Source organism: Thalassophryne amazonica, chromosome 4 (assembly GCF_902500255.1).
Source record: "Thalassophryne amazonica chromosome 4, fThaAma1.1, whole genome shotgun sequence".
NCBI lineage: Eukaryota > Metazoa > Chordata > Actinopteri > Batrachoidiformes > Batrachoididae > Thalassophryne > Thalassophryne amazonica.
Genome location: NC_047106.1, coordinates 46,842,251 through 46,859,511, shown reverse-complemented (window position 1 = coordinate 46,859,511; position 17,261 = coordinate 46,842,251). Strand labels below are relative to the sequence as shown.

Below are 17,261 nucleotides of genomic sequence, written 5' to 3'. Positions count from 1 at the left end.
TTAAATTAATCACCAGCTGTTTTGATAACAAATGAATCATTTTGAGTAATCATGCATTCTCCATACCCGCTTAATCCAATTAAAGGTCATGCAGGAGTTGGAGTCTTTGAGTTGTGGACAACACAAGACAATTGACATTTTTATGCTATGATTTAAAAAAAAAAAAAAAAAGTAAAATAAATATTCTGTGGCAAAATATTTGAATGCATTGTTGAAAGTTACTGGTAGAATTGATGGTTATGATCTGTTAGTAAATCAACTAAAGGATTGGCAAGTAATCCGAAAATAATCAACAGACTGATACAGAAATTGTGAGATTAATCAATTAATTGAAAAAAGTTGTAAGTCACAGCCCTAATATGTGTGCGTGTATGTGTGTAAGTTGGTTTGTGTGTAACATTACAACTCTGTTATGCCTTCCTCTACAGTGGCATGAAAACAGACAACTGCTGATAGTATTTCAAAGATGTCATCACTCACACAAGACATACATTTGCACAAAATATCATTCACAATCAAGATGCACTCACACACTCAAGTCAAACACTTGCTACTATACATGCAAACAAAGGACAAAACAACAAATTAAAAAAAAAAAAAAATCACCAAAGAAAATGACACTTTAAAAAAAATACAAGTACATTATCCACTGGATCTTGATTATATTACATTCTTCTTAAAGTCTTTTTTATGCTGTTAAATCATTCATAGTATTTCCAGTAAAATGCTGCATGGCCACAAAGCACACAGTGGCTCGTTGGGATGGATTTGGAGAATCCACGGAGAGGAGGGGTGAAAGCATTACAGGGAAGACCAGGAGGAAGAATTCTGGTCATGGTGAGCTAAACTGGAATCCTTTTTATGATGGACGGCAGCAGCTGCAGAGAAAGAAAGAGGGAGAGGCTGCATCAGTCACGGTGGTTTTTGGATATAAACAATTTCTGCTTGGCATCCACTCAGGTCCGACCAACATTACTCCAGATTCAGCTCTGTGGAATATTTGACTCATCTGCTAAACAAAATCCAGAGCCCAAGCCAGAGTACCCAGAGACTGTGAATAGCCTCTCCGCAGGGGAAAAAATATGGATTTTGTGGGAAAGATGTATTAACGTGTGTGTGCCACATGCTGCTCTGCATGCATAATATATGAAACCTGCCCTTGACTTTTGGTACACATAAATACATGCCAGTAGACATTATATTGAATTACTGTGTGTGCAATTCAAATACTGTGCGTGGATCCAACAGCCAGCATAACTACATGATATAATTACAACTGCTAATGCTGCGGTCACACTCACGATTGGCAATGCAAATTTTATCCCCATGATCTAGGCAAAGCTGGTCCTGGGCAGGGGGTTGGACCTCTCTTGAATGTCCATCGGGGCCAATAAGGGAAGGATTTTGCAAAATAAGGTCCACCTATGTCATGCCTATGAAATGTTTTATAAAAACTGTTTGTGTCCACTGTTCAGGATTCTGTAAGGGTGGATCTCATCCTTGAGAGACGTTCTACAGAATCAAGGTGTGATATTGTTTTTCCACTGTGACTTTGAATAAATTTAAAAGTGCGAAATAGTCCAGGTTTATACTTTGTGAAGGACAGTGGTACAGAAAGAAATGGGGAAAAATAACACTTACCAACCCCCAACATCTTGTGCAAATACACGGCTAACTCAACTACTGTTGTAATATATGTTATTAATGATGCTAATGCACCGTTCTATGAATATAGGAGTCTGTCTATACATTTTTGTCAGATAACAGTAACTTTCCTTGTAATTGTTAAAAGACGGAGCATCAACTATTATTGTAATAAAAATGTGATATTGGCCTGAAGGCTGTCGCAGAAATGTGTTTAGTCCCATACCTATTTGTGACTGGACAATATTTTCAGGCAGCCATGTCATAACAAGAATATAATAAGGCAACTTCAAATTACACTGTAATAATCACTTTGGAGACTAGTTTCCCAGGTTTTATTGGGGAGAAGCCATTCAAAGAAGAATGCAACCAGGAACAATTTGTGTGTAATTCACGACTGTATTGGTTTGGAAAGATGTGGAAGCTTGGAAAAGAGAATGAAGGCTACAGTGCTGGAGTATGAATTTGACCTAGAACTTCAAGGGATGCATCTTTGCTGCAAATGTAATCCTTAAAATTTGTGGAGAGGTCAGTGTTCATTATACGCAATTTCTGGCTGTGTGACCTTCAAAAGTAGGTAAAGGTCATTGAAATTGACCTAGACCTTCAAGAGATGTATCCTTGCTCTGAATTTGGTAAACCTGTGTTATTGCTTTGAAAAGTTATTAGGAGTACAATGTTGCAGATATTTTTGGCTTCATGGGTCTTCAAAATTATGTCAAGGTCAGGCATCATTAAAGATGGCCTAGACCTTGCATGTTTGCAGCAAATTTGATGAATCTGTCTGAAATTGTTGGAAAGTTACTGAGAGTACAGTCTTCATCACAGACAAACACTACTTTTGGCTCTGTGACCTTCAGTATTTGGTGAAGATCACTCATCATTGAACTTGACCTAGACCTTCAAGGGATGTGTCCCTGCTGCAAATTTGGTAAAACTGCCTCAAATCTATTAAAGACTATAGGGAGTACAGAGTTTCAGATGAGCGCATGGATGGACATACAAAATTTCTATGTCCCTGCGTTGAGATGATGAGGGACAATTGCAAATTACAATGTGCTTAGGTTTCCTCTGCAGTTTTGTCAGTTACTGTAATATTTATAACAATTGTGTTTGACTTTCCTGCACATGTTGTAATAATTACTGTAATGATATTATAAAATACTGTAAAAAAACATTACAGTTATTACAGTCGTAGTTCAGTTTCCTGTGCCATTTCATCTACTGTTGTAATAATTGTTACAATATTAGTCAAGTTTCCCGTGGCATTTCGTCTACTGTTGTAATAATTATTACAATAGTAGTTATTTCTCATGCCATTTCATCTATTTTTTAAGTATAACAATAGTAGTTGAGTTTCCCCATCCCATTTGTCTATTGTTGTAATAATTATCACAATAGTAGCGGCGTTTCAAAAATGCCATTTGCCCAATGTTCTATTAATTATTACAATATTAGTTGAGTTTCCCATCCCATTGTTATGCTGTTGTAATAATTATTACAGCAGATAAGCTTCGCATGAATATTTTGCACACTGTTGTAGTAATTATTCAGAAAGTGGTTGCTATGTGTAAGAATCTGGAGACATACTCATATTAACAGAAAGTTGCATTACTAATAGTCATTGAGTTAGTTATGCATTTGTGCAAAATGTTATAATTATTATAACATTTTGCACAATTTCATCTGCAAATGTAATATAATTAAGGCAAAGCCTTGGACCGAACATCGACGTAGGTTGATGTAAATTTTGAAGACTGCTCAGGATGTGAATGTCAACAAAATATTTATTGAAATGCACGGGGACACCGGCGATTGCAGCGTGATCCCAAGAAAAGTCAAAGAAATTTGATTTAGAGAAATAAATTGGCAGGAAACATGGCCTAGAATAACATGTTCTTAATTCTGTATGTTATTTTCACACTTAAATATTCTGCCTCGCACTTAAAGAATATTGCAGATTCTCAATAAATTTTGATGTTGAACAGCCGACAGAAATCTGAGTGGCGTGCTAAGTCATTTAATTTCATTTATATAGTGCCAAATCACAGCAAAACTGCCTCAAGGCGCTTCACACAAGATCTAACCTTACCAACCCCTAGAGCAAACAAAAGGCTAAGTGGCCAATTCTGGCTTTACGCACTACTTTAAAAACCCGAGATGCGTTTTTGGTCTGTTGACTCATCTGTGCACTCCATCTGTGAGGTCTTAGAAACGTACTTAGCAACACCGGCTGGCGTGACAACAATTGAGCTGGGTGGATTGTTAAAGTAGTGGACCGTTTAATAAGATGCAAGGTTTTTCAAATTTTAGCCACTGTTTTTGTTTTTTAAAATGCCTGGGCAATGCGAGGCAGTGGGTTGTACCAACAAAGCGAGAAAGGAAATTAAAATCCATCATGATTTTAAAAACAATACATAGAATGCAAAATTTGGCCAGCATGGCTCTCCTCGGCACAGGCCAGTATGTCATAAAGCATAATGATGACACACCAAGAGGATTATGCATCACATCAATCAGTATGCATTACCTTTGGGGGAAATAATCAGCAGCATGGCTCGTCCTGGGGCAGACCAGCAATTCAAAATGCATTCTCCGGTGAGGTGGCCTATCCGAAGGCGAGAATTTGTACTTCCGCAACTGCCCGCTCGGTGAAAACATGCTCCGGCTGTATGCTGTTCTACTGAAATCAGCTGGTTTGGTTTTGTCTCTAACTTGCTTTTGCTAATAGCTCTCATTGACTGGAATGATGAGAATTATACACCAAGCTCACCTGAAATGAACGACTGTACATTAAATTGACTTTATTGATGAGTCTGACCCCTTTGAAGTCACCAAATTACATGTTTTTGTATTGAGTTCGGTGATGTTTTCAGTGACAAAAACAGCCACTAGAGATTGCTGGGTAATGCCCAAAAGGATTAATAAATGGAATAGTTTTGACTGTGTTGAATGTTTGGTCTCCAAAGTAAAGGTCAAACAAGGTTGACGTCCATTGGATTCTATGACAGCTGACATATGTTATGGCCCCTTCACACATAGTGTGAAGTTTGGACGGCGTTTGGACGAAAACAGCGAAACATCGCAAAACCATTCGAAATTAGCGTACGAAACATTGCGCTGATGGGCAGGCGTGCACGATTCCGGTACGAGAGTTCATGCACGCACCAGTGTACATCGAGCAGCAACAGTGCCAGGTGCAGCACATGGTGCCGCCTATGTGGAATAAGTAAAAAAAAATAAAAACCAGCCGGTATCTGTGGGACCACATCGCACCACTTATGTGGAATAATAACAAAAGAACAAAACACACCACCCGGGATGCGAACTCATGCCTTGCAAAACCTCTGATTCTCAGTCAGAGACTTTACCACTAAGCTATGGAGCTGTTCTTTGAAAGCTGCAAGAAGCTGCCTCATATCAGGAAAGACATGGAAGTATTACAAAAAAAAAAAAAATCCCACACGATATAAAAACACTGCATTTATCAAGCGAGCAATACAAATGTGATGCATCTGTTCCTCTGGTGATGACCCATGGTTCCAGACATACAGTCATGAAATGACCTGAATGAGAAGCAGTGTGCTCTGATCATGTTCACAACTACTGGTCAGGTACATCCAGTTGGCCGCGTGCGTGTTCTGCCCGACACGCGTGTCTTGTGGACGGCGCACCACAGCAGAGACACCGTGTCATGTGGAACAGAGCTCACATGGGTGACGTGACAGTCAGATCACTCACTGCATGTTCTGATCTGACGGTCCATTTCAACCTGGGGGGCTGTCGGTGTCCACTCTGTGCGTGTGCTCTCTCGCTGCAGCTTGTCGCCACCACGGCGATATATGTTTTTATTTATGTCCACGTAAGTACAGCAATCAGACACACGTGCCTCACATTGGACAGGTGTTAGTCCATAACTGTCCAAACACAGTAGGTGTTGTCTAGCTGGAATGTCAAGAATGACAGATCAGCCCAGCTGCTTCTGTCTGAAGCCACGCCTCCTGTGAGTGAAGCGCACACACCCAATTGTCAGTTGGTTGGTCGTGTGGTTGGTGTTAGTGTGTGTTTACAAAGTTAGACAAATTTCACAGCAGTACGACAGTGATTGTCTGCAGTCTCTTGTCGTGCCAAGAGTGCGACTGGCCACACACTTTCTAAGTGCCATGCGAGCGGTGTTAGATGTTCATGCGTGTCACCTGGAATTTTGCCGGCACCTGCCCCGAGAGGGTGCGATGGGTTCGCATGGCGCACACTCTGCCTTTCAGGCGCTTGTGTGCGCAAATAGTTGTAGCAACAGGTGTACGAGACGTTGGCAGCAGGGACGACATTACACAGTTTGCACACGGTTCCTGTGTCTCATGCGCGTTAAGTGTGCACTTCGTCCAAACTTAGCACTATGTGTGAAGGGGACCTTACCCTGTAATGTGATAACTAAGCATGACAGATGGTGCAAACTATTCCTTATTAGAACCCTATCGACCCAAACAACAATTTGCATAATTTTTTACTGATATTGGAGCAACTTTAACTTTTGACCTCTGTACAAACTGAAATTGACCTTTGTCACCATTTTTGCTGTTTTTACCCCATAACTCCAGAACATTCTGTTACAGATAGTCCAAACTATACTTTTTTGGAATTGTTATGATCAGACATGATTGGAGCATTTTTAAATTTTGACCTCTGTGTAATTCTTCATTGACCCCTATGTGGCTACACTTACCACCCTGGGATGGCTGTCATACATTTTTGTGTAGGCCATGATACACTGAGGCTGGATTCTAAGTGTCGTTTAGTCACCTTAAGTGGTACCGAAAACCTGCTTGGCCCACAGACTCTAGATGGCTCCTGAGACCTTGCAAAATGGCGGCGCCCTTCGATTCTAGGGGTCCTCATGGCGGATGAGATGGATGATTTCAGCTTCACTCAGTGTTCGGTAATATTTATTTTGAGAATCCCATATAGCTGTGGCTGGACTTTTTTGCATTATTAGAGCATCAGTTGAGATTTCATGCACTGCTGGCCGCTATTAGTGCAATTATTACGAAAGTGGCTCTTATGTGATGAAGACTCTGCAGACCTACACTTAAATTCATACAACATTACATTACTAACATTTACTTAAACAGTGTTTGGGTTAGCCATGCATTTGTGTGTGCTGCTATAATAATTATTATATATTATTATTCAAGCAACAGTTACTACTTTGGCGGATAAGCAGTTCCAGAGGCAACACATCAGTTGAAGGCTAGTGCTATTGTTAGCTAAACATAACCACACCTGCAGCAATAGTGGCTGGCCCATAGGGGGCGCTCGGGTGCTGGCCTTCCAGATGTGGAGGGGAAAAATTATAACTTTTTTTTTTTAAGTATGATCAATGTCAGTTAGTTTTACTTAATAGTATGTGCTACATGTAATCTGAATTATTAAAACAACAATTTCCATCAACTGACTCTTATTCAACAATGCACTTCCACCGACAGAATGTATCATTTCCCTTCTTGGGCGATCACTCAAAGAGCCCCTTGAAGTGCAGCAAAATGACCAATTGTGTGTGGTTGCTAAGAAAAAAAAAAAAAATTTGGCCAATCAGCATCGCCAAATTTAATGGCTTTGGGGCGATAGAATTTTCACCCCTGGACCAATTGTGTATGGTTGTTAAGGAATAATAATAAATATTTGGCCAATCAGCATCACCAAATTTAATGGCTTGGGTCCCCCCTGAAAGTGCTGTTGTTTTTGGCGGAAACAAATCCCTACCGACGTTTGGGTTATTTACTTTTTTGTCTCTGTGTGTTTTACTGGAATAAGTAGAAGAACTTTGGGACACAGCTTTTTGGGAGGTGAGGGGGGAACCTGGGATAAAGGAGCGACCACAAACTGCTGCACACCGGCTGCGCTGACGTAGGCGGCTCTGAGTTTGGTAGGTGGAAAAGAAGCAGCACAACACCAACTAAAACCAGCTCCCAGCCTCACTTCTTACAAAAGGAGCCAAGTCTGTTTGAGTTTGTTTGTTTTTTTACGGAGGCATGTGGTTGCACATTGCACTCCCGTCTGCGAGATAGAAAAAATACGCAAACTGCTTTGCTGAATAGTTCGGTGCGGGATGACTGTCGTAACAAGAACAAGGTTTCTGTGAAGATTTGAAGAAAAGTTTTCTGGATCACGTCTCGGCTGTAGATTTGAGTGTTTGGCAGCTCTTCACCTCTTTGAGGTGAGTCGCTCTTCTCACTCACTCACTCTCACTCTCTCTCTCTCACACACACACACACACACATTCTGTCGTTCACTATCTTTCTCTCCCTCTATTTTTCGAAAGGTGGTTTGAACATTGTTGTATGTACATAATGTTCGTTTGTCAACTGAAGAATTTTTCCATATTTTCAAAGAGTCTACAGTAGTGTTCAGAATAATAGCAGTGCTATGTGACTAAAAAGATTAATCCAGGTTTTGAGTATATTTTTTATTGTTACATGGGAAACAAGGTACCAGTAGATTAAGTAGATTCTCACAAATCCAACAAGACCAAGCATTCATGATATGCACACTCTTAAGGCTATGAAATTGGGCTATTAGTAAAAAAAAAAAGTAGAAAAGGGGGTGTTCACAATAATAGTAGCATCTGCTGTTGACGCTGGCCAATTTTCTTAAATCCTCCAAACCGTGACTATCCAGGGTTGGGACCAGGAAGCAGAGTTGTAGTCTTATACACCTCTCTGCAGCTTCTCTCCCCCTGCCATCCCCTCATTACCCCATCCCCGTAGAGACGGTGCCTGCTCCCAGACTACCAATAACCAGCAAAAATCTATTTAAGCATAAAAATTCAAAAAGAAAAAATAATATAGCACCTTCAACTGCACCACAGACTAAAACAGTTAAATGTGGTCTATTAAACATTAGGTCTCTCTCTTCTAAGTCCCTGTTGGTAAATGATATAATAATTGATCAACATATTGATTTATTCTGCCTTACAGAAACCTGGTTACAGCAGGATGAATATGTTAGTTTAAATGAGTCAACACCCCCGAGTCACACTAACTGTCAGAATGCTCGTAGCACGGGCCGGGGCGGAGGATTAGCAGCAATCTTCCATTCCAGCATATTAATTAATCAAAAACCTAGACAGAGCTTTAATTCATTTGAAAGCTTGACTCTTAGTCTTGTCCATCCAAATTGGAAGTCCCAAAAACCAGTTTTATTTGTTATTATCTATCGTCCACCTGGTCGTTACTGTGAGTTTCTCTGTGAATTTTCAGACCTTTTGTCTGACTTAGTGCTTAGCTCAGATAAGATAATTATAGTGGGCGATTTTAACATCCACACAGATGCTGAGAATGACAGCCTCAACACTGCATTTAATCTATTATTAGACTCTATTGGCTTTGCTCAAAAAGTAAATGAGTCCACCCACCACTTTAATCATATCTTAGATCTTGTTCTGACTTATGGTATGGAAATAGAAGACTTAACAGTATTCCCTGAAAACTCCCTTCTGTCTGATCATTTCTTAATAACATTTACATTTACTCCGATGGACTACCCAGCAGTGGGGAATAAGTTTCATTACACTAGAAGTCTTTCAGAAAGCGCTGTAACTAGGTTTAAGGATATGATTCCTTCTTTATGTTCTCTAATGCCATATACCAACACAGTGCAGAGTAGCTACCTAAACTCTGTAAGTGAGATAGAGTATCTCGTCAATAGTTTTACATCCTCATTGAAGACAACTTTGGATGCTGTAGCTCCTCTAAAAAAGAGAGCTTTAAATCAGAAGTGCCTGACTCCGTGGTATAACTCACAAACTCGTAGCTTAAAGCAGATAACCCGTAAGTGGGAGAGGAAATGGCGTCTCACTAATTTAGAAGATCTTCACTTAGCCTGGAAAAAGAGTCTGTTGCTCTATAAAAAAGCCCTCCGTAAAGCTAGGACATCTTTCTACTCATCACTAATTGAAGAAAATAAGAACAACCCCAGGTTTCTTTTCAGCACTGTAGCCAGGCTGACAAAGAGTCAGAGCTCTATTGAGCTGAGTATTCCATTAACTTTAACTAGTAATGACTTCATGACTTTCTTTGCTAACAAAATTTTAACTATTAGAGAAAAAATTACTCATAACCATCCCAAAGACGTATCGTTATCTTTGGCTGCTTTCAGTGATACCTGTATTTGGTTAGACTCTTTCTCTCCGATTGTTCTGTCTGAGTTATTTTCATTAGTTACTTCATCCAAACCATCAACATGTTTATTAGACCCCATTCCTACCAGGCTGCTCAAGGAAGCCCTACCATTATTTAATGCTTCGATCTTAAATATGATCAATCTATCTTTGTTAGTTGGCTATGTACCACAGGCTTTTAAGGTGGCAGTAATTAAACCATTACTTAAAAAGCCATCACTTGACCCAGCTATCTTAGCTAATTATAGGCCAATCTCCAACCTTCCTTTTCTCTCAAAATTCTTGAAAGGGTAGTTGTAAAACAGCTAACTGATCATCTGCAGAGGAATGGTCTATTTGAAGAGTTTCAGTCAGGTTTTAGAATTCATCATAGTACAGAAACAGCATTAGTGAAGGTTACAAATGATCTTCTTATGGCCTCGGACAGTGGACTCATCTCTGTGCTTGTTCTGTTAGACCTCAGTGCTGCTTTTGATACTGTTGACCATAAAATTTTATTACAGAGATTAGAGCATGCCATAGGTATTAAAGGCACTGCACTGCGGTGGTTTGAATCATATTTGTCTAATAGATTACAATTTGTTCATGTAAATGGGGAATCTTCTTCACAGACTAAAGTTAATTATGGAGTTCCACAAGGTTCTGTGCTAGGACCAATTTTATTCACTTTATACATGCTTCCCTTAGGCAGTATTATTAGACGGTATTGCTTAAATTTTCATTGTTACGCAGATGATACCCAGCTTTATCTATCCATGAAGCCAGAGGACACACACCAATTAGCTAAACTGCAGGATTGTCTTACAGACATAAAGACATGGATGACCTCTAATTTCCTGCTTTTAAACTCAGATAAAACTGAAGTTATTGTACTTGGCCCCACAAATCTTAGAAACATGGTGTCTAACCAGATCCTTACTGTGGATGGCATTACCCTGACCTCTAGTAATACTGTGAGAAATCTTGGAGTCATTTTTGATCAGGATATGTCATTCAAAGTGCATATTAAACAAATATGTAGGACTGCTTTTTTGCATTTACGCAATATCTCTAAAATTAGAAAGGTCTTGTCTCAGAGTGATGCTGAAAAACTAATTCATGCATTTATTTCCTCTAGGCTGGACTATTGTAATTCATTATTATCAGGTTGTCCTAAAAGTTCCCTAAAAAGCCTTCAGTTAATTCAAAATGCTGCAGCTAGAGTACTGACGGGGACTAGAAGGAGAGAGCATATCTCACCCATATTGGCCTCTCTTCATTGGCTTCCTGTTAATTCTAGAATAGAATTTAAAATTCTTCTTCTTACTTATAAGGTTTTGAATAATCAGGTCCCATCTTATCTTAGGGACCTCGTAGTACCATATCACCCCAATAGAGCGCTTCGCTCTCAGACTGCAGGCTTACTTGTAGTTTCTAGGGTTTGTAAGAGTAGAATGGGAGGCAGAGCCTTCAGCTTTCAGGCTCCTCTCCTGTGGAACCAGCTCCCAATTCAGATCAGGGAGACAGACACCCTCTCTACTTTTAAGATTAGGCTTAAAACTTTCCTTTTTGCTAAAGCTTATAGTTAGGGCTGGATCAGGTGACCCTGAACCATCCCTTAGTTATGCTGCTATAGACGTAGACTGCTGGGGGGTTCCCATGATGCACTGTTTCTTTCTCTTTTTGCTCTGTATGCACCACTCTGCATTTAATCATTAGTGATCGATCTCTGCTCCCCTCCACAGCATGTCTTTTTCCTGGTTCTCTCCCTCAGCCCCAACCAGTCCCAGCAGAAGACTGCCCCTCCCTGAGCCTGGTTCTGCTGGAGGTTTCTTCCTGTTAAAAGGGAGTTTTTCCTTCCCACTGTACCCAAGTGCTGGCTCACAGGGGGTCGTTTTGACCGTTGGGGTTTTACATAATTATTGTATGGCCTTGCCTTACAATATAAAGCGCCTAGGGGCAACTGTTTGTTGTGATTTGGCGCTATATAAAAAAATTAATTGATTGATTGACGCTACAAACTCAAAAATATTATGTTCAAACTGCTTTTTTAGCAATCCTGTGAATCACTAAACTAGTATTTAGTTGTATAACCACAGTTTTTCATGATTTCTTCACATCTGCGAGGCATTAATTTTGTTGGTTTGGAACCAAGATTTTGCTCGTTTACTAGTGTGCTTGGGGTCACTGTCTTTTTGAAACACCCATTTCAAGGGCATGTCCTCTTCAACATAAGGCAACATGACCTCTTCAAGTATTTTGACATATCCAAACTGATCCATGATACCTGGTATGCAATATGTAGGCCCAACACCATAGTAGGAGAAACATGCCCATATATTGATGCTTCACTGTCTTCACTGTGAACTGTGGCTTGAATTCAGAGTTTGGGGGTCGTCTCACAAACTGTCTGCGGCCCTTGGACCCAAAAAGAACAATTTTACTCTCATCAGTCCACAAAATATTCCTCCATTTTTCTTTAGGCCAGTTGATGTGTTCTTTGGCAAATTGTAACCTCTTCTGCACATGTCTTTTATTTAACAGAGGGACTTTGCGGGGGATTCTTGCAAATAAATTAGCTTCACACAGGCATCTTCTGTCACAACACTTACAGGTAACTCCAGACTGTCTTTGATCATCCTGGAGCTGATCAGTGGGTGAGTCTTTGTCATTCTGATTATTCTTCTATCCATTTTGATGGTTGTTTTCCATTTTGTTCCACGCGTCTCTGTTTTTTTTTTTTTTTGTCCATTTTAAAGCATTGGAGATCATTGTAGATGAACAGCCTATAACTTTTTGCACCTGCGTATAGGTTTTCCCCTCTCCAATCAACTTTTTAATCAATCTACGCTGTTCTTCTGAACAATGTCTTGAATGTCCCATTTTCCTCAGGCTTTCAAAGAGAAAAGCATGTTCAACGGGTGCTGGCTTCATCCTTAAATAGGGGACACCTGATTCACACCTGTTTGTTCCACAACACTGACGAACTCACTGACTGAATGCCACACTACTATTATTGTGAACACCCCCTTTTCTACTTTTTTTTTTACTAATAGCCCAATTTCATTGCCTTAAGAGTGTGCATATCATGAATGCTTGGTCTTGTTGGATTTGTGAGAATCTACTGAATCTACTGGTACCTTGTAACAATAAGAAATATACTCAAAACCTGGATTAATCTTTTTAGTCACATAGCACTACTATTATTCTGAACACTACTGTATAAGTTTGTTGATATCTTCTATTCTGTTGGGGGGGGGGGTCATTGTAAACCCCAGGATGTGTTTGGCTGAAGATAATGGCAGTGCAGTAGTTTGGTGTACTGTGTGTGTAATTGGTGTCAAATGGTGAAATGTTTCTTGCTCAAGAAGTTGAGTGTTTTATTGTATTTGACACTGTTCCTTTCCAAAGTATAAATGAGGCCTAATATAGCTGTAAATGTTTAACTTTATCTGTGAAACTACTGATTTTGAGAAGGACATGTAATGAAATCTATTGGCACACCAGCCCACGTGACAGTCGACTTCCGAGAATCTACCCCAAAGCAATTCTGCATCGTGTTGTTCCTTCCTTAGCCAATCATCTCAACAATGCATGACCACGCTGGACACCATATACTAGCCTGGAGTAACCATAAAGAGTGCAATCCTGTGGGCACATCTTTGTGGGATTCTTCCTATTGAGATATCCCATAATCCCTTGCGTGCCAGAGAGTCACAGCAGTCTAAACAACATAGAAAAACCATATGACGACAACTGCAAATGAACATTATACTACCAAAATGTAATTTTTTATGCTTTTCATCACATTAATAAGAGACTGCATGCAAGAGACGCTGATAACTTCCTAAAACAAATATTCCAAATAATCTGTGTCTGCTACGTTTAACCAGCATGGAATAAACGCAAACCAAATTTCAGACAATTTATATATATTACTCTGGAACAAACTGGGTAAGGGTGGTGGCCAAGTGGTTAGTGCAGTTGGTTTTGGTACAGAAGGTTCTGGGTTCAAATCTCACCCCCCATAAATACCACATTTCTCCATGCAATGTGGAGTTGCGTCAGGAAGGGCATTTGAAATTTGGCACGGTGTAAAACCTGTGCTGAAGGGGGTGGAAAAAACCTCTGGAACAAACTGGACAAATAGTGTTATAAAGGACAATAAGCAGGACGTTAAAGAGCAAACTTCACTTGACAGGAAGTGATCGTGGCTCACAGCAATTCCCACTGAAAATAACAGAGAAACAACCTGAGCTTCTCCCATGTTTACATAAAACAAAGACAATAACAACATCTAAAAACCCAGATAATATATTCACAAGAGTTTTCGGCACAATATAAAAGGGCTTTATGTTGTGATGTTAATGCTGTTGTCCGTGTGCAGCGGTTAAAGTGCAGCCTGATCAGAGCGTCTCAATGCAGTTCTCAGTGTTAAGGTCATCTTGCAGCGTGGCGAACTCTTCGAAGTTTTGCAAGATTTTGTGGGATTTGAAACCTCAATAGGGCAAATGGTGTGTGTTCTTTTCATCTTACATCTTTTAAATCTTTAATAAGCTGATTGGCTGGAAGTGCCTGCTTAATTAATTAGTCTTACTAAGATATATATAAAATAATTTTATTGCCATTATACATTACATACAAGGAAATTGGTCCTCTACATTTAACTCATCCGAATTAATGTCAGACACAATCTAGCCACAAGCAGCAGAGGGCAAACAGTCCAGCACCCCAGAGACCAAGTCTAAGTCTGGAGACAATGCCTTGGTTAAAGTGAAACCTGGGATTGCTGTTGGGCAAGAATGCTAACCACTATGCAACCCCTAATACATGCCGACAGCAACAGGCCTATGAGCTGTTCACAGACCAGTGACTATTGATCCACTTTTGCAGCTGAAGATGGTGGGGCCGACTTTAATTAATAGTTTCTTGTACCAAGGGGCCCCTAGTGGGTGAGAAACAAAGAAAACGAGGCAGAAAGAGAGGGAGGTAGTTGAATGAAAAGTTGAATCTACTTGCTGGTTAGATGTACATCATTAGAACCAGAAATATTTGTTTTGAGTTTCAGTAAGAAGAACAAAAAAAATTCTAAATTCATTCTCACCTTGATGGCGATTTGGGTAGTACTCTGTGAATTTTCTTGTTTCCTTCATGATGACGATACCGATTCAGTTTACATCCATATTGCTTTTGTTGCTTCTTTCGGTACAAACACATCTTGCCAATAAATTCCACTTTCAGTTTGATGATGGCAAGTCAACTGGTCCAAGCAAGTGTCCATCAAAAGTGAACCAGTGGCAGGTCCAGCACTGGGAGTGGGGGTGTTTGGGGGGTGGGGTTAGGTGGCGTCAGATGGGACGATGATTGGAAAAATCCAAATTGTGTTTTGAGTGGAAGTGCCGGGCATTTCGGGGGAAGACGGGAGTGCAGTGGCTCCACTGGAAGATCAAATAAACTCTTAGCATCATTCTGAGGGCAAGGAAAGAAACACAAACACAATATGCTCCTCAGAATGTGCCCTACCTGCACCACCATCTCCACATGGATCCCACCTTCAACCACTCAGACATTCACTCTTTACATGTCAGCCATATAATCCTCCATGTCTGAGCAATAGCAGACAGATCCAGCTGAGAGAGGACAGCGAGTCCCACAGAAACACTTCATGTACAATAATCAATAGTCACAGGAAATCAAAAATTTCGGCTCCACAGATTATGCCAGCAAGAGAGTTCAAGAAATAACTTTGCCTGGAAGATGGAATACATGTGGAATTCCTCTCCTTTGCTTTTCCTTCCCGTCCAGTAAAGGCACTCCAGATTGGCCTCTCGGAAGCACTTTTCCGTCCATCATTCCTTCTACGGTATTCACAAATGCTGCACACAGAATCATCGCTTTCTTCAAAATAAAAAAGGGCAGAGTAAAGGTCTGATTTTGTATTTCAAAAGTGCCATTTTTACCACTTTTTTCTTCATGGACATCTTCTTTTAGATCCAATTTAAAGTGCATGGATGAGGTAAATTGTCTTTATAGTCTTTTGTCACTTTTTTTAATCTTTTTTGTTTCTTTTTCCCATAAGAAATGAAGTCATTTTCTTCCCTTTTATTTTCATTTGTCCAAATGGCTCAGACGGGCACCATTCGTCCTTGCATCTGTTGCATTTGGGACAGCATTCCCTGGACGCTGGTCAGTATCTTGCTCTGGTGCGCTGCTGAGGAGATGCCTATGCGAGTCATGTCCCTGGATGGGCGACAAGACAGAGAAAAACAGCTCTTTAGCAGTTGCATCAACAAATAACACATAAGGTCTTGTGCCATGTGATGGATTTTATAGCCTTCCAGTGGAAACTGGTCTGACATACATTTTAACAGCTGCCTAAGGAATTCCACCTGAGGAATTCTTCTCAACCTAATAGGTAAAAAAAAGGGCATTCTACAGAGATGTCGGCGGTTTCACAGATTTTGCTGTGTATCTCTACAGCACCAACCTGCGGTTTCTTCATTAACTTCAAAATCCTGTTGTGTGGGCCAAATCCATCTAAAATTAGATGAAAACTTACCTTTCAGGCCTGGCTTTTGCTCATAGCACAAGAATGTATGCAAACACCAAATTGTGGGACTGTGGGGATGCTTAAGAAGAATATTTGAAATGTATTGAACTGTAAATGTTTGGCATAAACTGATCATGCACAACATGACTATTTTTAAATGATAAAAGTTACCATGAATCTAAAGCTTGACATTAAATTGATCTTTCAGGCATAAAAGTTATGTAAATTTGATTTCCATAAAACATTGACACATCACACTGTAATTTCAGAAACATCTGTCTGTTTGTTTCCCGACATCCTCCCAGGTCCTTGACCTGATGTCCACCAGACTTGGTATGTGAATGAAGGCAGAGCCCAAAATTTCCCTTTAAAAAGGGATTTTTTTTTTTTTTTTTTTTTTTTTTTTTTTTTTATAAAAGCAAAAGTCAAGGTAATTCAGATTTTTTTTTTAATTTTCTTTTTTTTTGTTTTTCAGATTTTTTTTTTTCTTTCCAATGTCCCATCAAAGTTGGCACCTGTATGCAGATGGGTTTTGGAATTGTCCATGCAAGATTAAATTTGCAAGGGTCAATTATTGGGGCCAAGGTCATTTGGGCCAAAGGAATTTTTTTTAATTTATTGATTTAGTTTTAACTTTGTGTGAACACATATGGAGGCAGGTTGTGGAACTACCCAGAAAGGTGAAATTTTACTAAAGACAATCATTTGGAACCATGCTGTCTATTTGTTGGCCGGCCCCTCCCAGGTCCTTTAGATCATTTCTACCAATTTGGTATGACAACCAAGATTGACCCCAACACTGCCCTTAAGAATCCAGGTCAATGACTAAATGTGGCACAGACTTTGGTGTATTCCAAAAACTTCCTTGGCAAGGTCAGCCACAGGCCAATCATTTGGGTGAAGGTCAAGGTC

General features: G+C 39.9%; 1 protein-coding gene and 1 long non-coding RNA gene across 4 annotated transcripts in view; both read right to left on the bottom strand.

The window, feature by feature from the left end:
- Positions 1-691: 691 nt before the first annotated feature.
- Positions 692-15,122, bottom strand: LOC117508165. Its single transcript, XR_004559999.1, has 2 exons — positions 14,904-15,122; positions 692-878 (listed from the first exon to the last, which is right to left on the bottom strand). It is a non-coding gene; the product is annotated as an uncharacterized LOC117508165 (long non-coding RNA).
- A 473-nt stretch (positions 15,123-15,595) lies between these two features.
- Positions 15,596-17,261, bottom strand: part of epha4l (eph receptor A4, like) — a 120,615-nt gene continuing 118,949 nt past the window's right edge. For all 3 annotated transcript variants that reach the window (XM_034167831.1, XM_034167833.1, XM_034167832.1), the window contains exon 17: positions 15,596-16,039. In XM_034167831.1, the coding sequence (XP_034023722.1) occupies positions 15,925-16,039 (115 nt within the window). In that variant the 3' untranslated portion in view covers positions 15,596-15,924. The remainder of the gene's footprint in view (positions 16,040-17,261) is intronic.